At 45.8% G+C, this 22,760-nt stretch overlaps 1 protein-coding gene across 1 annotated transcript in view; it reads right to left on the bottom strand.

The window, feature by feature from the left end:
* The window catches only part of LOC135917744 (uncharacterized), a 66,348-nt gene that overhangs the window by 7,289 nt on the left and 36,299 nt on the right, over positions 1–22,760 (bottom strand). Inside the window, exons 2-3 of the mRNA XM_065451334.2 lie at positions 3,940–4,046; positions 1,519–1,662 (exon numbers count right to left, since the gene is read on the bottom strand). Coding sequence (XP_065307406.1) covers positions 1,519–1,662; positions 3,940–4,017 — 222 coding nt within the window. The 5' untranslated portion in view covers positions 4,018–4,046. The remainder of the gene's footprint in view (positions 1–1,518; positions 1,663–3,939; positions 4,047–22,760) is intronic.

The following is a 22,760-nucleotide window of genomic DNA, read 5'->3' as shown; positions in this document are numbered from 1 at the left end:
AAATATTTACGAAACATCCCGTAGTGAAGTACACAGCATATGCAACATACACGCCAAAAGAGCGCGCCGGTAATGACTTTTTTTTTTCGCGGCTACGTATGAAAAAGAACGTGGTGGTCTTACTGTCTTCTTTGTGCGTAACTTGGATTATTCTGAGACTTATGACACTGCAGCTCTCGTGTAATGGAGTACTGAATGGTTTAGCACGATGACACCTATAGTCATGACTAGCGTGATGGGGGAGGTGGGATGGAAGTGGGACCAGTCAGCTGCCGTTAGCAGGACCAGGACCAGCAGCCGTTATCAGACCTGGAGGTGGGAGCAGTGACGAGGAGGTGGGACCCGTCAAGCGGCGATTATGCAGCTTATATCTTCCCATCCCACCGTCTAAGTACAGCAGTGTAATTATGTAGTAAATAAACTTCTATCTATCTATCTATCTATCTATCTATCTATCTATCTATCTATCTATCTATCTATCTATCTATCTATCTATCTATCTGTCTATCTGTCTATCTGTCTATCTGTCTATCTGTCTGTCTGTCTGTCTGTCTGTCTGTCTGTCTGTCTGTCTGTCTGTCTGTCTGTCTGTCTGTCTGTCTGTCTGTCTGTCTGTCTGTCTGTCTATCTATCTATCTATCTATCTATCTATCTATCTATCTATCTATCTATCTATCTATCTATCTATCTATCTATCTATCTATCTATCTATCTATCTATCTATCTATCTATCTATCTATCTATCTATCTATCTATCTACTAATTGCACGTCTTGTTTGACTAGTGATAAGGTGTACGGAGCATGTGACGTAAATACCTTCTCAAACGAGTTGCAGTATGAGTACCATATGTTCGTTATTTCAGGCTTACCTGTTCCTCAGAAACTATGACCCAGATAAATTGGGTCATAGTTAGGTCAACTGTATGTGATTTATAAAATTTGTATACATCCTACCACTTATTGCGGTACTGATTTGAACGGATAGTATAAATAAATAAATAAATAAATAAATAAATAAATAAATAAATAAATAAATAAATGGAATATTACGTCAGCTAAATACATGTACCTGTCAAAAATTACCTGAAAATTTGCTCTCGCTGTATATATGTATATTGCAATACTGTGTTGTCTGATTAGATTTGCGATAATTCAGCTTTCTTTCTTACTGAATATTTTTTTCGCGTTACTCATGATTTCGATGAGAAATCGATAGCGGTTCCCTCTACATGCGTTATTTTTGCTTAACCAGAAATCTCCCAGCCTTTACGTGACAGCGTATGTGGTTTTCATCGCACGTCCTGTATAAAAAAAAAAAAAAGGAAAACCACAAAAATACCACGATAGCGCTCGCTATGAATATGCAACGCACCGGTACCTTATAAACATCATTTGTAGTCTTCTAGAAAATTCACATGCAGATAAAGAAAAACAGGAACAATAAGGCTAAAAATGTTGCTCTGCACACAGGGCCAGTGGTCTCCTGTGGAACGTGACCGCTGGCACCACCTTCTCACCTGGTGGCAGACGTGGTACACCTGGCAGTTGTTCTGCACGTCGGCGTAGTACCCTTCACCCGGACACCGGAAGTTGGTGGAGAGCGGGGCGTACAGCAGCAACTCGGAGCCAGCCGGAAGCTCGTACGCCTGTCGCTTGGAACGCTTTGGAAAAAAGAAAAAAAGAGAAGTCAAGCGAGTGTGCAGGTTGGCAAGGAGGTGAAGCAGCTGGTTACTGCCACTGCGTCATAATCAGCAATGTTAGACACTCCACAGGGTAGAAATCTCCCGCGACAACTTTCTATTACTCAAGCCTTATGAACCCTATGGACTCTACACTCTCTTGATTTATTCTTTGTACGTCCACCATACCCTCAGACGATTTTCACTGTTCAGAGTTCATCACTTTACTGCTTCAAACCACCACTTAACTGCTATATGTACGCTCCAAACATTCTGACATGATTAGTTTATCCTAACTTCAAGTAGAGCATCATAAACTCGCGTATATTTTTCCTTTCCTAGTATGCCCAGGCGCACTCATTCTAAAAAATTCACTCGCCATCCCGGCCCTGCAGAAGTGGATGTCCATCTAAGCTGTTGAAAACCACCAGCACAATTGCTCAGAGATGTGTGCGGTACTTTATTGCTTGAGAGTAACGGTAGTAACGGTAATTTAGAGTTATGGTAGCAATGGGAGTTATGATAATTATGATAGCACACCGCCACTGGTGGTATTGCGGTTTTTTCCCATTAGTCGCTGCTCGTATTCACACTGCTCCTAGGGAGTCATAACTATGCATTGCCTAATTATAGCGGCACTACCACTACAATGAAATCAGTTACCAAACTGGCTCTTTTATATACAAAAGGCTAGTGACGTCACTTACCACGTCGCAAGCTGCCGTTGCCGCGGCAGCATGCGCACAGTAATCGTTTGTGAGGAGCGCTACGTGTTTCGCATTGTTATCAGGAGCGCCTCATAATCGATTACGTGGTTTGGATGCTTGTTTTGTGCTTGTTTTTATTGAAACGAACGCTGTTCTGTATGTGGCATCCGTGGTTCCGAAGAATGCATGCAATTTTCGCTTGACTTTGCTGAATGCTTCAAGCCTGCTTCAACTCCGCCGCGGGTCTGCCCGGAATTGCACTACATCCTGGGATCGGCCCACAGTTTTGCCCACGGACATGGACACGAAAAATGCCGACCAACAAGAGGGTAACAACTTCGCTGTAAGAGCTTTGCGTCGATAAACAGGTGGAGCAAGGAAAGTTCAACGTCTCCGCGTCTTCAAAAATGTTCCTGAGAGCTCTGTAAGCATTTCGCGTTGTGGAATAGAATAAAATAGGTCTTAGGCACCAACTTATATTCCTTGGAAGATGCGTTTACGATTGTAGTGTTCGTGGTAGAATAAGCGGCATAAGGATGCAATTATCCCAAAAAAGATCGCAGTTCCGCCCGCGAAGGACCGATTGCGATGGCAAATTAGCAGATAGCTGTACGAAGTAAGGATAATAGTTTTATTGGCCGTATAAACTTGTAAACATGCACTTAATAACAAAATTAAGAATGATAGAATGTGTAAGCGTGACTCAACGAGGACGCAGAAAGAAACAGACACACAGATACAGCGCTGTCTTTGTTTGTCAGCTTATTTCTACGTCCTTAGTCAGATGCGCTTATACATTTTGTCATATTCAAACCAACTAGGTCGCCAACGTGTTTTAACTAATTTAATTAGCACGGTGAGAGGCGCGCAGGTAAACATGAACACATCTCGCTCGATGAGCGCGGAAATACGGTGTGGGCTCCACTCTGTACGGAGTGACGGGCGAGGAGCACATCGAGGCAGCTTAACAGCCGCCCTCAGCCGCCGGAGAAGAATCCCCCTCCTCCCTCGCCTGACCCACTGCTTCGCGCTTGACAGGAGAGGGCACGCATCCAGGCCACGTTCCTCGCTAGCGCACGCAAGAGTGAATCGCCGTTCGCCGGCTCACACTCACATGCTTTCACTCATACGGAACATCACGGCTACGGCAACGGCGACACCAACGGCGACGGCGGGAATACGCCTGGAGTTTCCATATATTTGCTATCGCAATAAAAATGGGAAGTGCCTCGGAATGGACTTCAATGGGAACCAGCTTTTATATATAAAAAGCTAGGCGATTTCGAACCCGGAATTTCCTTAATTGCGTTTATTCGCGCCGCAACGAATATGGAATTGGCATACGAACGGAGAACTTAATGGAGCTTAGAAATTTCAAGAACACCGGTCAATATTTTCTAAAATTGTCTTTACGCTATAGAGCTATTGGTAAGAGTATCGTAATGTACGAGTACATATTTAATACCGAAGTTTTCGGGTCACTGTTAAACGGAACTCGCGAACAAATAGGCTGTCTCAATTCCGCCCCTCGGGAACAAATAATGCGTCTCACCTTCCGCGCTGGTGTGCTGCCCACGGAGATTGCCAGCGCTGCTGCTAGAAGAGCTATTTGCCACGAGACGGAGGCCATGACGCCGGATGTGAAGGCAATTTTGGCCGCTGAAATGAGAGGGATATTTGATTTGGACATGCAGATGATCACTGTTGTCACTGCTGATAGGTTGCTTCGAGACTGCGAGATCAAATCACTGAATTGATGCATTCCAGGTTTAGAGAACCAAAAGAACAAGGTGAAGAGAGAGAGAAAACAAAGAAACAAAGGTTTAAACGCTACGGCGTTTTGATGGCTTTAAGTTCATATAGTAACTTGTGGCATAGGAGAGACGAAGAAACAGGGCGTGCCATGATATTATCGAACACTTAGCAATCCTCAAATGTTCTCCCATTTCAGAAATTCACCGCATTCTGCAGCCCCCCCCCCCCCCCCCCCCGTAATGCCTGAATGAACGCTGTGGGTAGTAAATAAATAAATAAATTGGGAACGTGACTGCCGAGGCCGGTGTTCGAATTCGCTCCTTTGTCCTTAGTTGCGGAGCACCGCATACTGTCATATACAGGAGCTCGTGGTTGAACCTGTGAGCCAATCTGTAAACAAGCCTCAACCAACGACGTTACGGCTCCCATTGGAATTACGAATTATTGCGAGGTCGCAAAGCGTATGCACCCACAGGGAATGCTGAGTGTGGCTTCAGTTTCGAGACATGCATTACGAAAATGTACGACGGAATGCATTGGTGTTCTAGTTAAAATGTGCTACTCTGCTTAAGATGGCATTTTGTTAGAGAAAAAAAGTCGCAGTTTAGCCACAAAAGCGAAGCATCGATTGCGATAGCAAATTAGCAGGCAGCCATGCGAAATAAGGATAGCACTTTTACTGGTCGTATGAACTTGTAAACATTCGCTTGCGCACTAAATTAACAAGCATGGTGCCAGCGCGCACAAGCAAACATGATCACACTCGATGAGCGTGGACACTTGCTGTCAAAACGCTGCCGTGAGGAAGCGAGGCAGCAGCAGCGAGCGAAGTGACTTACGTGCTGTCTAGCGCTTCAGCTCAAGTTGAGCGCCTAGAACACACAGCACGCACAAAGGTACGAGCCGTCGATGCACCTAGACTTTGCCCCCAACGCAGGTTGTTCTCAAGACACGGCCGCTGCGAACGCGCGCAACTGCCGCATGCGCAGTTGCAGCCGGAATCCCCTTCCTCCGCGCGCGGGCGAGCTAACATTATCGCACCGCGAGAAGGTGCCTGGCCGGGGCGATAAGGTTACAACAATAATTACGCGCCGAAAGTTTGTAATGCCAGTGTCGTTGCAGAGTGTGACCACATTCTTTGGCCGAAATAATGCCGAATCGCCGTCACGTAGAGACAAACGTACGAAAATCAGTTTTCCTGGTAGAATTTAAGTGGAACGCCCCTCCGACAGGTAAATCTAATAACACAAAAGAGGAAAACGTCCATGTCCGATGTGCTGTTTTTTGAGTCGAACGTTGTTCACTTTGAATACATAATTATACATGAGGCTGAGAGAATAAAATAAGGGAAAGTGACAACCTGATCGACTATACGATCTCGCCTCCTGCACCACCGTCATAAAATGGAACACGGACAGTAAACTGATCAGAGATGCTGTTACGCGAAATCACATGGAAGTGTGATTTGTATTCGCTCTTTATCCGGCCTTTAAATATGGAGTGGACCTAAGTGTTGCGTTTTGAAGTGTGAATCTAGCCACTGTTAGAAATGCAGGTGAATCTGGAAACGGAACAACACATTAGAATAGTTTCGGAATTGCTTGCATGTGATTTTACGCTGATAGAACATGAGACGTTAGCGGGACACAATAAGCAATTGTGAAAATGGGCGGCAAATATATAGTACACATAACCATTTCTGTAGCTGTATAAAGCAACAAGCAAGACGGAAAAGGAAAGTGACGTGAGATGCTCCATTTTGATTGCGCACTGTTAAAGATGAAACAGTGGGCAAAAATACATTTCTAAAACGTAGAGCAAGACTCGCAGAATGATCCCGAACTATGTGATGGGATAAGAAACGTGCACACACGCGAAATGGTAGTAAGGGGAAAGTTAAACAGCAATAAGTCTTTTCGCGATATTCTTGCAGATAAGCAATTCTTCGAGAGTGGCAGATTGTCTTCGTGATGAAAAATGTCCTTTCTGATTTATAGCTCTATAGACAACGCCTTTCGAATAGCTGCGTTGACGGTCCCATTGAAATCGAGTATGAGTGTGCCTATTGCTGGGTTTTATGGCAGCTTATGCCGCTTTGGTGTCCTGGAGGCGCCGCCAATAATGCGAAATAATGACACGTGGTTACAATTAGTAAAAAGCATGATTGAATAAATGTAGTTATGTCCAGCTTCCAACTTGTGACGCTAAGTTCAACACTACCGCGCCCCGCGACTTCTGCCGGCACGCCTATTGACAAACACATACAACAAGCGCTAAGAAACTCCTGCGTAGTGCCTAGGCAGAGTCATATATTCAAGGAGCAAAAGTCCCCACATTTCCTCTCTCGCACCCGCTCTTACTCGTGCATGCGGACACACTTCCGGTATCTCCGCAAGTGCCACGCCCCGCTGTACCTACTAGCAATTGTAAATACGCAGCTGGGTCTTTGACGAAAAGAGCCATCGGTGACAGAAGAAGAGCGTCACTGCCGAAGTAGAAGAAGCGCGGCGCCAAAGCCGCCGCGCCGCTATTTGAGAACGGATGGTACTTCGGTCCAATCCCGAATATCGCGCCGGTGAAACGTCAGCGAGTTGCAGAAGACCCAGAGTTGCGAGCTCGTGTTACCGAGCAAAAGTCTGCGTGCAACTAGACGCGTCGACAAAACGATCCGGGTCATGAGTCATGGAAAACTTTCAGTGGCAAGTTCGGAAATCCATGCGAATGCGAACGCATTCTTCGGGGTAGCACGTCGGTATCTAAATGACACCTCAGCTCTTTTCAGACATGTCTTGTCGCACAAGACACCACGCGTAGCCACGCAGAAACTTAGCCGAACCAAGAATAACCTGGGTTGAGCCGCCAGCTTTGCTGTTTGCCCGGTCTTCGTGCCACTAGTGCGAAGCTGCTCCCAATTTTTCTTATTTTTTTTGGGTCGGGGTAACAATGATTCGAAGCTCTGAAATTACTTTATTATGCGCAACCCAATGAAAATGTTTACTAAAGTCAAGAAATAGTAGGTCTATCTGGCCGTTGCATTCCCAAGGTAAAGCGAATGAGTGAACTGCCATTATTATTAGGGTTATTATTGAGTACCCTTTCAAAACGATTGTTGGTGCTCTGTTAATAAAGCGCGACATTCGAAAAACTTGCGTATTCAATTAGCAGTCATACGTTCGGCATGTTTGCAGCGTCGAGGGGTTAGTGATATTGGACAATAATTCTATGTTTGTTATCGGCCACCTGACTCTTAAACACAGGGACAACACGGGAAATCACCCAGCCCCCTAACAGTTAGGTCACTAGTGAAATCAGAAACAACATCCCAAGAAATGTCGCAAGGAGTTCAACATGTTGCGTGGGGAATTATGAATTCAGTCGGGACCATAACAAAGGCGTTCGTTTATAAGTGAAGCAGCACATTAATGGCACTAGCACAATACGTAAAAATTCACGTCTCTTATACTACGCTATGTGGCATTGCATGCGGACACTGTTGCGGAAGAAAACGAACTATTGAAGTAATCATTGAAATGTTGAGCTATGGGGCCTTTGACGTTCCCTTCACGTTTGACCACGTTCCCTTCAATTGATATTCGCGAAACCGGCGTCTTCCTTTTTTCTTCTTTGATGTACTGTCAAAGTTTATGAAGCTCATATTTTGTGAAGTTCGGTAGCGAAGTTTATAAATTGTTATCTTTCGTGGCCTTGGTCGCACGGGCAAGCTTGTCATGCACCTCTCTAGTTTTAGTGCATTGCGCCAGGTTTTTTAGTTAACCCTTTGGTCATGCGTTTCACACGAATGACGTCCTGAGTCGCGCAAGGCATTTGTTCACATTATTCAGCTAGTTCGGGACGAAGTTAACGGCACAGTAGTGACACATTTCATTTAACTTGTTCCAAATAAGCGAACATGAGTATTTATTGCCATCTAATTGAACCATGCAAAGAAATCTGCATGTGTTGTTCGATGCATGCGGCACTGGCATGCGAAATATTTTCAAAAGTAGAGTATAGAGGGAATGTTTATGGTGGTGGTACAACATGCGTTCTTATTTTTACGGGATTGTGATCGGGGAGCCCTTGCTCGACTTGCACAGTATATTTAGCGAACTGAGGAGAACCAAATCCAACACCGAGACGGAAGCATCTTGTATGCGAGATGGCTTGTAGACTACCTACCAAGTTGTATCCTCACATAATACCGAAGATAGCATTAACATGTTCGTTAGGTCGACTACTGGCGTTTCCAATTAAGTCCCGACAGGCTAGAATCACAAAGCAGGACAATTTCGCTTGTCTAATGCTTGGAAATTTCTACGCTTATTCTGTGTCAAAGATCTGGCATTGCATCTGGAGGCCGATGAAATCATATGGTATGGAACAGTGACCCCGATCAAGATATTTTGACACGCAGGTATTGGAAGTTAACACCGCCGTCCGGCAAAATAGCCTGAATGCTATGTTTAATTAAAAATATAGAAGTGTAATAAATTGTTCGATATTTACACATTCGTGCAAAAGTTGGCGTTTTACACTTAAATAAAGGAAACATTAAAACAAAATTTCACTGTCAAGTTATGCAGCCTGAAATCTAGGAGTACGATGTCAATGGTAGTAGTAATAGCATGACCCAGTTGGTTCGTTCTATAACAAAACACACACAAATGACAAAACACACACACACGCACACACACAGACATGCCGAAAATGCAAGAAGCGCAAATGTGTGCGTCGAAATCTCGGAGGCAGCAGGCGTCATCCGGAGAGTTCGAGCGAGGAGGCGTCCCAACACTGCGTCGCATAAGCCCCGTGAATACTCTGGAGGCTTAGTGCAGCCCCTAAAGAAGCTTCTTCCGTGGCGCGTAGCATCTTCGCCTTGCTAATGCAACTTAATAATAATAATATTTGGGGTTTTACGTGCCAAAACCACTTTCTGATTATGAGGCACGCCGTAGTGGAGGGCTCCGGAAATTTTGACCACCTGGGGTTCTTTAACGTGCACCTAAATCTAAGCACACGGGTGTTTTCGCATTTCGCCCCCATCGAAATGCGGCCGCCGTGGCCGGGATTCGATCCCGCGACCTCGTGCTCAGCAGCCCAACACCATAGCCACTGAGCAACCACGGCGGGGTCTAATGCAACTTCGTCGACGTCGTGCACCGTATGTGGAGATTGATGAAGTGCACTCACGTGAGCGGTGTAAGAACCGCCCGAACCCGCTATTGCAAGTACGTTCACTTCCAGTTGCTATAGCCTGTTTTATTTCTTTTCTTTTCTATTTTTGTCATCTTTTCCTGACCGATTAGGCCGGGAACGCACTTCATAATGTTCTTCGAGCAAACCCAAGATTGGAGGCTTTCATTAACGTACCGCGTATCACGCGACTCCTCTGCATGACGAGGTAAATGTTCTTATTTGCGGATGACGGAGACGTTGGATGAGCGCAAAGATGGATGCCTCGGGGCCCCGTCAAGCAGCGACTGACGCAACGGTTGCCGTCACGAACTTGGTGCCCTCTCACCTCGCTCTCGGTGGGGGCGCCCACTGCTGTTGAGACCAACGGTCCTTTCTTCGCAACATCTTAGAGGGCGCAGCAGTCAACCAGTGCGCAATCCGGGCATCGTGTAAGTGTTTGTTCATCGCAAAACACATTTCAAGCGAAAAAAAGAAAGCGAGAGGTACTGCTGTGTCAAGTTTATACACATATGATCTGCAACTTTGTCGTATGAATGCAGACCCAATATGAGTATTTCGGAAATTGGGTGATGGGCGAAATAAGTGATTTTACATCTAGAAAGTACGATAAATCTGCTTTCATGTCAAAGAATAGAAAATACGGAGTGACATTGACAGCGACTTCTATAGCACGACAGGGGCCACGAGTGTGCGCTGAATTCAGGTAAGGTGGTAGATTTATGTCACCTAATTACTTTACACATTTATCTAAATGCTCAGTTTGTTGAAATTTTGTTGAAACGGAAAGCAACCTGCGCGAGTGAAGGAAACAACGCTAAATCTTGAGCAAAAGCCAGATAATAAGAACGGCCTAAAGTTTCCTGATGACTATTGAGTCACCTAACAAACCATTCGGATAGCCGTGGGATGAAGCAAGGTGAGGGAACAAAATACGCGCACAGAAATGAATAATAACTGGGAAGATCGGTCGGAGTACCGTTTGACTACATAGATTCTTATTTGTAATGAGACAACTAGCTCGGTTTTTTTAGTCGTTCAGTTTGTTATGAGCCCATTTCCCTGACGTGCGCTAGAACTTTAAAAAAAACTTTAAAAAAACGGGGCAACCGTTATATCTGAACGTCGTACTTGAATATACGCTGTCAATATGGCTTCGACGCCTCAGGCGCATGATGAAGGCGTGTACAGTGATGTTGCTGCATGTTCGACAGAAAATGAACGTAGCGCTGTATAACTATGACCACGTCACTTGTTCTGTCATCTTCCTTTGTTATTATCGGGAGCGTTCGTTCACTGCTGCCCGCGAAATCGTGGCGCTCCATGATAGCCACTGCATGACGTTGCAATGAATGCCGGATGTGACTGTGTACAACGAAACTCGTCTATATCGAGCTTCCAAAACAATGCAGGTTCGATTTTGTGCGGAATTAGTTGTGAAACATTTATGAGGTTTCACTCCTCAAAGCACAGTAAGGCTTTTTTTTAAATATTCCAGATTAATTTAGTTTACTACTGAAACGCAGATTGTCGGTTAGGCGGCGTCACGCAATCCAGCGGTCGTAGAATAGCGTGTACAAACTGATGCGAGTAGCACCGGCAGATGGAGACGCGAATTCTATTTTCTTTCTTTTTTTTTCGAGAAGCTGTTGGCACGGCACGTCTTGACACGGAGGGCGACATGACGAAGGAAAGACTTCTTTTTCTTTTTTCTTCTTTTTTTTCTCCGCTGCGCATGCGGTAGAGTCGTGTGTTCGCAGGACACCGTTCAGTTTAGGGCCGCTGGCACACGGGTGCAGAAGAAAGGAACCGGACGCACCCACAGTGCTAACTTTCCCCTCTTCCTGTCTCTGTTGTCGTTCTGTTCCGGCTTCCTGTTCCTCTTTTAGTTTTCCGTCTGCTAGCTGCTGTACACTGAGTGCTTGCGTGTTTACATACACCAAGCCCAAGACACAACCCTGTTCGAGGGAAGACCAACTTGCGAAGGTGCGTGGCAGTGTGCGGAACCGGCCTGTCGAGTGTGGAGGCTAGTTTTGTGCGATACAGGAGTGCTTTTTTAATATGTGTTATCAGCGCAGCTTCACAATGTTCAGAATTTCTTTTTATTATGTATATACAAGAGAAAACTTTATTTGTCCGGGATTGATATAATTGTGTTTCACTTTATTCTCATTTCGCCTCACTGAATTATGTAACTTCAATAACTTCCTTTCGAAATGCCCATTACAAAATCTATTTAATTTATACACTGGATTCAGTTTTACGCGTTACAGCTCTTGAAACGTATACTTTAAGCGCCATCGGTAAACAGATAGTTCTCCATATGTAAAAGACGTGCCGTGTCTTTGGCAGAGCCACAAGTTACGTGGGAAGAGTAAATCTGAGAAATAGCCACTGCTCAATCAGCAGGAGTAAATAGCTTATGGATAGGATCGCATGAAGAACGGCGTTTCGAGCCGTGAACAATGAGAATACTTCTGATTCGTAAGTTAAGCTTAGAGAAGGATCATGAAAATGCACAAGTGAACAGAGTGAATTCTATTAGAAATCGCCGTAATGGCTATAATCACGGCACGAACAATATGCTCTTTGTTTTTTTATGCGGCACGAGGTCAACCGTGGGAATTTCGTTAAGCTCCTTCGATGAGCGCTTTCGCACTGCGCTTAGTAGCAGCAGGGAGAAGAGCGCATCGAACACAATCGCTTTCCGCATTCTGCGAAATTTGTGCTCCGACGAGACAATGCTTGCTAATGAGAGTAATTATTTTTTTAAATGAATAGTTCCTGCCTAGAAGACTAAAAAAAGTATTACGCTCACTATTTATCTCGCTCGTAAATTCATTGCGGTCAGAAGCGTTCAATGAATCTTTCTTTCAATCTTACTTTTGCTCACTGGTTAATCGTTTCGTTGAATTCTTAGTTGAAGTAGTTGTTATTTTATTATTATTATTATTATTATTATTATTATTATTATTATCATTATTATTATATTTGTAAGTTTACTGCAACTATCCAATACTCGGGCAATTCCCTATTATGAGCGCATGCCATATTCAAGAGTTATCATCATCATAATTGGCATCATCATCAGGAGGTGTGCCCCAACACGCAATAACAGAGATAGAAAAAACATAGAGACGAGGAGAGAGAAATTAATTTATACTCGCAAGAAGTCAAAGAGGTCGGCCCCAGTCATACCTTTCTCTAACCTGCTGGTCTACACTGCGGAAAAGGGACGCGCAGACAAAAAAAAAAAAGAACGATGAATGACGGTGCTGATCGGATAAGAGTGCATGTGCGTCTGCACAGGTTAACACAGCTGCGGCAACTCTAAATGCGTGCGTTTAACCCAGTGGCACTTAGAGAGTTTGTAGCTGCTTTTCTAATCACGGCTACGCTTTTTGTGTCAAACGAAGCACGACCCCCCCCCCCCCCCCCGGACATCCCCCTGACACCCGCCCACAAAAGAATTGATAATCAGAGAGCGGTCCTCTATGGGCGTGTGCCAACGATGACAGCAGTTTGGGCCGTTCTCGGACGTACATACACAGGTCAGCGATAAGGCGTGTTAAAAAAGAAATAAATTGACAGCTTTTCTACGAAAGCTCGCACTGAGACCCTCCAAATTTTCCCTAAGACTGTATGCGCTGGTTAGTCGAAACAGCACGTAGACCTACCGCAAGATTATACAAGCTCCTCTGTGCAATGTGCACTTTATTCGGGTTTAAGATTTACCGGACAGTACAGGTTACGCGACTGCACTGTTACCGACTTTAGCTTGGCTAGCGTTTCCATGTACCGCAATGTAACTATTACTGTTGGAGATTTCCGATATTGCGGGTGAGCTCCACCACTGGAAAAGCTGGCGCCACCGCCAGCGTGATGTGGCATGAGGGATCACGTGGACACAGCGGCCGCGTCGGTTGCTTCGGAAGCGCGGAAGCGAGCTGAAAACGAAAGTTTAGAGTCCCACCTGCGACGCGGTTCTGATTAAGTGGTGAGGCTTTACCGCCTTGGGCGTCTGCTTGACAACATTTGAAAGTGCTATAATAGGTAGTGGCTGTCTTTGGAGGCGTGCAGCATGGTAGGCTACGGCTCGATGCCGCAGTGCTGGACGTACGCAACGGAACCCGGTGTCAGCCTTAGTCACACGTAGCCGCAGGGCAAGGAGCTGTGTGAATATCGGCTGGCGAAACTTAGAACCGGCAGACAGCCATCGGCTACAACTCGGGTATGCAGCAAGCACAGACGCGAGGAACATTTCTGCTACGGCGCCGGGACTGCGCGATGTTCGGCGAGTAGCAGCAAACGCTCTCTGAGACGATCGCCCGCGCCCGCTGCCCGGCTAATGTCATGACGGTTTGGTCTATGAACTTGTTGATGCTAGATACTGGCAGGTTCACAAGGGAGCGGTAAGACGCACGTTAAAGAGCATGACATATGGTCATGTTTGTGTTTTGCATTAATGCACTGGATTGCGAAAAAGAAGCAGAGGCAAATCTCACGCTGAGAAGACCGATAAACATACAGTACGACGCAACTTGAGAAATGATGTTGAAATGTCCAAGAATTTAGAAGACAAAGAAGATTGAATCGTCGCGACGGCACGGATGCCGTAGGGGTCGAAGTCTCTATAACGAAATTATTTTTCAACTGTTCTAATAGCGTCCACGCAACAATGCTTGCTAATAACAATGGTTGCTAGTGTACTGTCAAATGTTCATACGGTGCGGCCTAAAGCTCACGGCACGGTGCGAAAACGCGCTCACAGCGAAAGCAAAACATTCTGCGCGGACATGCATGCAGATGCGCAGTCTGCGAACCCATACGATGGCTGCATTGAGGCTTCATTCTGTTATGCCCCACTTGGTTATACAGACAGCCCATTATAAGAACATATTTCACATAATTTACTCTCAGCATTTGCCTACCTTTCACGCAAGAAGCCGGTTCGGGAGACTCCATCGCGGCGACAGCGCGCAGTGGCGTTCATTGTACGTATTCGGTAAAGGGATAGCGTCTGTAAACGATTCTGTGCTTTCAGTTTGCCCAAGATTATTGTATCGACAGTCAAACACTTCCCTCGTTTTGCGAATACCTACATAAATGTTCAGGAGGGCTGTTGCGTGGTGTTTTTATTGAGCGCCGTAAGCGAAACCTATGAGGTGCGCGCCGCGTGATCCCTCATACTACGCAAGGGAGGCGCTTCCGACAGATGGCCACTCCGTAACTCCTCGCCCATGATATCCAACCGTGAAGCTGTAGATTGCTAGGCGGTACGCTTATAGAATGAAAATTGTGTCTACTCTGTGATCACACTTTCCGTGAACTGTCTGAAAAGAATAGAAACGTAACGTCTGAAGCGTTCATTAAACATGCTGCCGTTTTTCACATTTCGGCCAATAGAGCTTTTCGCAACGTGTACCGTGTAATTTTTTTGTTTTATTCCGTCATTGCAACTAGAAAGGTCCTTAAAATTGCAGAGTAATATCGTACACTAAATTTCTCGAGAAGGACATCACGCCGAGGTGACATGTTTGCAAAAATGTTTGATACCCCGCCAGTGATGCTGTACACCAGTGTTGCTCATTATATTAAAAGCACTTCTCTGCTACTTAACCAATGAACAGTGCATTGCATTGAGTAGAATCCATTTGCACTGACTGTATCTAAGTTGCCGATATTATCACTTTACGGTCGCTACTGCTGGAACCAACCACAACTACCAGCAACCTCCACGGGCTTTGGAAAGAAGCAGATGTTTTGACCCGAAAGACCGCGAAGCACAGTTTCATCATACGACTACACGGGCTGACAAAACCTCGACTCACCTCGCGCTGTTGACCGCAGGTAGTCTAGATCCTGAGATCTTGGGGGCCGCTGCAGCGTAAGTGATATCCTGGGGACGCACCGACTTACTCGCTGACACACAGAGATGATGTAGCGTGGCCACCCAAAAGAGAGCGCGCTTTTATGAGCCCGGAAGGAAGCAACGCATCATATTCGCCCGGAAACAATGCGCTTATGCTCTCACCCGAAACTCGAGAGGTGGTAGTGAGGAGAGGGCGCCGGATGAGTCTCTGATTGGCCGAGACCGTCTTCCTTTAACGTTGCAGTTTTCGCGAGAGAGTGCGTGTGTGTGTGTGGGAGAGAGAGCGATGAGAGACAAAACGGTCGCGCGCGCGTCTCTTGCTTTCTTTACTTCTACTACTGCTACAACACCGCGGTGCCAATGGCGCTTGGCCACCCGCGGTGACGTCATGAATCGCGTAACCGAAGCAAGCGGACCGTATCAGAGCTCATCGGCTGTCGTCTGCTTAGCGGCGGTGGGGCGCAGCATCTGCTTTTGTTCCCCGCTCCCTCGCTCTCCATCCCGCGAATGACAGCGCGGTAGTGGCCTTGAGAGGAGACGCTCGAAGAAAGCTGCTGGGGGACCGTTGTGATGGTTTTTGTTTTGCCATCTGACTTGACCCCACGGTCGCGTCGTGCTCGACTCAAGACGAAAGCAGCCTTTCGCTCTCTGTCCGCTCGAGAAAAGAACGCCATGCATCGCCCGTTCTTAACCGTCCGTCACGCCCGCCTCCGCGTCGACCGTTATCTCGGCTCGGCGCGGAGAGCGAAACCTTGCGCAACCAGCGTGTCTGACCATCGCGAGAACACGTGCGACGATGGCGCTCTGGAACACTGGCTTTGCCGCGAATTTTGTAACTCTGTTTGCATAAGTGGAAAGAGCGAGAGGTGAATGACAGTTTAGTGTCAACTGATTCCGCAGGCTACGTTCCGTTGCTGAACGGGCGCATAGCTCTAGCGTAAGCTGTAGGTGCTGGCGGCCCAAGTAAGCAAGGGTTATGCACTAAACCATGTAGTAAGCAAGCCAACTCGGCTACTCTTGTATACTCGTCGCTCCACCCACGGGAGAGGCCGGAAGTCTTTCGCACGCTCAGGTCCGTACGAGGTGCGATCCTCACGTTGCATCACCACTCGAGAATGTCGGGTTTGACGCCAAGCGTTCGAGACGACTTCGCTGAGCTCAATGTCACGCGTTGCGTTCGCCTTCAAATAATTCGCTGCGGGTTCTCACGTGGCGAAAAAAACGAAAGTCTTTCCTTGCGTACTGCCGGCCTTGAAGCCACGCTCAAACGGCAACTGAGGGTTTGGACATTGTGCACAAAGCGAAAAAGAAAGAGGGGGTTGTTGAATTAAACTCCCATTATGTATATTAGTTACCGCGTCGATCCAGCGCCTTTCGCAGCTTTGCACATAATTAGTTAGGCGAAAGCCTGCTGGTGCTGCAGCTTTAATTATCAAACCATTAAGCCTGCGACCTATGCTTGTAACAGAACTAGAAGCTACTGTTCACTATAAGATAAAAAAGATGAAATAATAAAAATATGTCTGTTTATACGAATGCCGTGTTGAGTGTCAGATTACATTTAATTACAGATTCAATGAACGTATGACCGGTGGGAAACGCAGCAAATGTGTTGGCCGTGGAGGCGGAAGGGGTCCGTCAGAAAGGATGAAAGAAAGCGATATCTGTAACCGAGTATCTACTGTCGTAGTGCCAGGGGGGATGCTGGCTACAGCAGTAGTTAACGCGCTATGATGATGTGGCAAGAACCATGTCCTTACACGTGGTTTGGGAGAATAGGGTATGGCCATAAAAATTAGGCTAAACACTAATCTAAACGGGCAGCGCCAGAGTGATGTTACTGCATACGCACACGGCTTAAACTGAATGAGTAAAAATATGCTCGTTCGGAACAGATCATGCGAACCGGATCCTGATCACCGATAATGTAATCATGATAACGATGCTGTGCGACCGGCCGGCGTTTACTACTGGTTCATTCAAGATTGAAAAACCTCTTAGACCGGATCAACAGATGTGATCTTCGGTAACATTGGATGGTCGCCGCATGATGGAAAGCCGCACCAGTTGGTACAATTAAATGACACAAACTGAAAGGAAACACTGTCAAGAGTACATTTTTGTAAATGCTTTTTTATATCTCTACAATAAACACTACCTTACGAGGAGGAGGAGGAGGAATAAACTTTATTTGTGCACAGCAGATTAGAGACCTAGGCCTCTACCTAAATGACGGCCTCGAGCCCTTGGGCCCTGGCGGCATCTTCGGCCTGCTGGATTGCCTTGCGTTGGTCTTCCGGTGCACAGCTGAGCAACGCGGTCTCCCACTGCTCTCTGGTTTTAATTATTTTATTCTGTATGGGTGTACGAGGACAAGCCCATACCATGTGTTGTAGGTCCGCCCTTTCTTCACAGAATCTACATCTATCCGTGTAAAGGTCCGGGTAGTAGCGGTGGTAGGCCACCGGGTTCGGATATGTATCTGTTTGTAAGAGGCGCCATGCCGTCGCTTGCCGTCTATTTAACGAGGAGTGTGCCGGGGGGAAATGGGCCCTTCCCAATTTATAGTGTTTAGTGATCTCGTTAAAGCTGGTCATCCGGTCTCTCTCCGTTCCCAGTATTTGTTGCGTGTCACCTGCTCGGCCTGTCAGTTCTCGAGCCAGGTTGTGCGCTATTTCGTTCCCGGGAAGGGAGGAATGTGCGGGTGCCCATATAATGTGAATGTCGCGATCTTCACGAAAGTTGTTTAAAATTCTGAGTGCTTCCGGCGAGATTCTTCCTTTTGCATAGTTCTTGACTGCTGTCTTGCAGTCGCTTACTACGATGTTGGCTTCCGTAGAGGCTATTGCCAGTGCTAAGGCAGCTTCCTCCGCCACCTCTGCCTTCCATGTTTTCACCGTCCCACTAACTCTGCAGTCACCCTCTAGACTCGTAGCAACTATCGACATACTCTGTCCAGTTGCGTACTCCGCCGCGTCCACATAGACCACGTCCCTGGCATAACGGAATCTTTTGTGGAGAGCTCTCGCTCGTGCGTTTCTTCGATCTTGGTGAAACTCCGGGTGCATGTTTCTGGGGAGTGGGGGTATTGATAGATGTTCCCTTATTTTCCTTGGGATGTCTCTCCGCACTCCGTGCTGTGCTTCGTAGGTTATTCCGATGTCATCTAAGATGTGTCTCCCCGTCAAACTCTGCGTAAGCCTTTCATACTGCGCTACTCTCTGTGCCTCAATAAGTTCGTCTAATGTATTGTGCACGCCGAGCGCCAAGAATTTCTCGTTTGACGTATTTGCCGGAAGTCCCAAGGCTTGCTTATAGGCCCTTCTAATAATGCAGTCTATCTTGGCTTTCTCCGCAGCGTAGAGCTTGAGGTAAGGAACCACATATACAATACGACTGATTACGAATGTTTCTATTAATCGGATGAGATTGTGCTCTTTCATGCCATAGTGCCTGTTGGATATCCGCTTTATTAGTCTGATTGTTTGTTGAACACTATTGTCAAGTAGTCTAATGGTTTCTCCGTTATGGCCGTTTTCGGATATGCGGAGTCCCAGTATTCTCAGGCTCTCCACTATCGGTATTGTGGTGCCTTCTACTGTGACCACAATGCCCGGCCTTTCCCTAATGCTTTTTCGACCGCGGCATGTGGGCCTATAGAGCAGAAGTTCTGATTTTTGCGAGGAGCATCTCAGTCCCTTGTCTTTGATGTAGTCTTCTACCGTGTTTTCTGCGGTTTGAAGGATCTCTTCCACATGCCCATCGCTTCCACCCGCCACCCAAAGGGTGATGTCGTCCGCGTAGAGGCTGTGTCCGAGTCCTTCTATCTTTTCGAGTCTCGCAGGAAGACCAATCATTGCCACGTTGAATAGAAAGGGAGATAGGACTGAACCCTGCGGGGTACCCCTATTACCTAGCTTGAGTGCGTCCGATTTGGATTCTCCAATTGAAATCTTTGCGGTACGATCTGTCAAGAAGTCTTTGATGTACGCGTATGTTTTACGTCCTACATCGAGTTTTCGGAGATTTTGTAGTATGGCCTTGTGCGTGACGGTGTCAAAGGCCTTAGTTAGATCGAGACCTAGTATGGCCTTAGTGTCTAGACTTTTCTCACCCGCATCTATGATCTGATGTTTTAGTTTGAGCATAATGTCCTGCGTCGATAACTTTGGTCGAAATCCAACCATGGTATGTGGGTAAAGTCCTCCATCATCCATGTATCTCGTGAGACGTGTGAGAACCACATGTTCCATGAGTTTACCGACGCAGGATGTCAGGGATATGGGCCTTAAGTTCGTCAGTTGTGGTTTCTTTCCAGTCTTTGGTATAAAAATAATTTGGGCTGATTTCCATTGACTTGGAATGTTGCCTTGCTCCCAGCAGTTATTCATGTAGTCCGTGAGAGCTCGGATGGATACATCGTCGAGGTTTCTAAGTGTTTTGTTACTTATCCCATCAGGTCCTGGTGCAGATTTCGAGTTGAGCCTGGTCAGTTCATATCTGACTTCTGCCTCCGTAATAGGGGTATCAAGATCTGGATTCTCGTTACCTAGGTAATCCGGAAGTACTTCTCTATCCGCATCTCCAACGTACATCTTTTGGAGCTCTCGGAAGAGCTCTTCTTCTGTGCCGTTGCAGCTGTGTATAACCTTCTGTAGATTGTGTCTTTGTATGGTTTTTGTACTTCCGGGGTCCAAGAGGCATCGGAGAATGTTCCAGGTCTTGGACATTCCTATCTGCCTTTCCATCAAGTCGCACGTGGCTTCCCACTTCTGTTGGGTTAACCTATTTGCATATATCTCGATTTCCTTGTTTAATTCCACAATTCTCTTCCTTAATTTCGGATTATGTTTTTGCTTTTTCCATCTTTTCAGCATGCTACCTTTCGCTTCCCACATGTGCAATAATCTGCTATCCATCTCCTCTATACCTGCCTCCTCTGGAACAGTTTTGGTAGCTCGTTTAATGTTTTCTTGCAGTTTCTCTGCCCATTTCTTTATGTCCGTTATAGTGTCGTCCGCATCATCTTGCCGGATTTTGCGGAAAGAGTCCCATTCTACTAGCTTCAGTTCTCTCCCCCTCTTTTTCCTTGGTCCTGCTTGTACCGTTGTGACGACGATGTAGTGGTCACTACCTAAGCTTTCCTGCATGTTTGTCCATTGAGAAATTGCTACATTCTTCGTAAATGTGAGATCTGGTGTCGTGTCGTTGGTTACGCTGTTTCCTATTCTGGTTGGTGCCTGAGGGTCAGTTATGAGCGTTAGGCCTTCGTGCTACCTTACGAGAAATTATTTTTCTGTTTGCACTTGATCGTTGCTTGTACAATTTATGCTGCTGTTTTCTTTTTTCCTTTTTTCAATTTGAATATTCGACCATTTGTCAATATATGTTGCTGACTACGAAGTTGCGAACATTAAGCAGTAAACAAGGCTTAAGAGCCGCCGCCGCCGCCACCACCACCACCACCACCACCACCACCACCACCACCACCACCACCACCACCACCACCACCACCACCACCACCAACAACAACAACAACAACAAGACAAGAAACGAGTACGGCTGCATCTAGAATTGAAATTTGACTTTCTGCTATTCAAATTACTTCAGGTTTTGCCTAAAGTGATCATTACTGTTGTTCGTATGCATTTACATACGAAGGTTACTAGACAAGGATTATTTATTATTTAATTTTGTCCACCTTCAAATACATTTAGGGCCCTTGAGGGCATTGCAGAATGTAGTCGCTGGAGTACAGAAATCCATTATGCAAAATGAATCCTGTAGAAGTAGAAGTGGACGGTTAGTTCGGCAGCTCCGGTTGCGGAGTTGTATGTTTCCGACCAGTTCTTGTGCCTTAGTCTGCTACCACTGTAGCTTATGCTCACTCACCATCTTTAGCGATATCAGTGGCGCGTAACGTACTTGCCCATTTACTGCTGCAGTGTGGTGAGAACTTCGCGCGTTAAAAGCAGGTGTTAGAGAGAATAGTTTGCTAGCTTGCCTTTGCAAGGCTACTTTTCTCAGTACCAGTCAACATATTTCTTTGCTGAGCGGAAGGTTGCGGGCTCAAATCCTGGCCAAGGTGGCCGCATATCGATGTGTCAAAGTGCAAAAATGCTCGAGTACTTAGATTTAAGACCTAATAAAGAAAGGCCAAAGCATGAAAGCGTGTAACTCAATAGATTATATTCAATTAGCTTAAGTGTTAAAACTGACAAACAAAAAAGAAGTAAGCAATGTTTGAAATTGTAACGTTGGAAAGATTGAGGAAGCAGCGAAAAATTGCCGCAGAATGAAATCAATCAGAAGAAAACTTGGCCCAGAAGAGGGCAAGATGTGTGCCGTGAAATATCCAGAGCAGACGCGCAACCTTCATAGGAAGTATAGTGACGAAGAGGATACATAGGCTGCTTCGACGCTCTAAAACAAAATTACACCCTTTGGGTTGTACCTTGCTACACAACAATAAATGTCATCTGTCTTGTCCGCATTTCTTTTCTTTAACGCTGCGAGCCCGGTACTTCCCAGTAACGAACAGCATGCGCGTTATCAGCATGACATAGCATTCCCGACAGGAAAGTAGTGGGCGCGGCGTTTTCAAGAAAGGAAACGCAAGCACGGCAGATGACGATTATCGTTGTGTGGCAGATATACACCTCAAAGGGTGTACCTTTATTGAAAAGTGTATAGTTAGCGATGAAGTGAGAAGGGCCTTGCAAGACATGTCATGGGCAAAAGCTGCATAAGAAGATGGAATAAAAGTTGAATTATTCAAAGATATAGGAGATACTGTTCTTGAAAAGATTGTGCACTTTTATGCACAATGCTTCACGACTTCAAGTGTACCGGACAGCTGAAAGAATGCCGACATCCCATTAGTTTATAAAAAGGGAGACATTAAAGAATTAAATAATTATAGGCCCAATCGCTTGATTTCAGTATTATATAAAATATTCACCGAGGTAATTTCCAATAGAATCAGAGCAACACTTAACTTTAATAATTAAAAGAAGGAAAACTGGCTGGCTTCAGGAAGGAATATTCTACAACGGATCAAGTCCATGTCATCAATCAGGTAATCGAGAAATCTGCCGAGTACAATCAACATATATATTTGGCTATCGTAGATTATGCAAGGGCTTTGACTCAATAGAGATAACAGCAATCACGGAGGCGTTGCATAATCAAAAAGTAGAGAAAGCATGCGTAAATATGTTGGTAAATATCTGAGAAGATTCTACAGCTACCTTGTTGCGCCACAAGGAAAGTAGAAAATCAGCTATCAAGAAAGGGGTCAGGCATATATACACAATCTCTCCAACACTATTTAGTACATGAGTAGAATAAATATTCAAGCTAATAAAACTGGGAAGCCCTAGGGGCAGTGCTTAAAGACTCCATATATATATATATATATGTGTGTGTGTGTGTGTGTCCTCGCAGAGAAAATGCATATATTGAGCTGATGACAAATATGATGTTAAGTAGGCTGGCAAGGGATAAAAAATTCACGCTCGCCAGTCAGCCTATACAGTCCGTACAGGAGTATG

The sequence above is a fragment of the Dermacentor albipictus genome, chromosome 3, assembly GCF_038994185.2.
Source record: "Dermacentor albipictus isolate Rhodes 1998 colony chromosome 3, USDA_Dalb.pri_finalv2, whole genome shotgun sequence".
Lineage (NCBI taxonomy): Eukaryota > Metazoa > Arthropoda > Arachnida > Ixodida > Ixodidae > Dermacentor > Dermacentor albipictus.
This window is presented reverse-complemented; position numbering and strand designations above follow the sequence as displayed.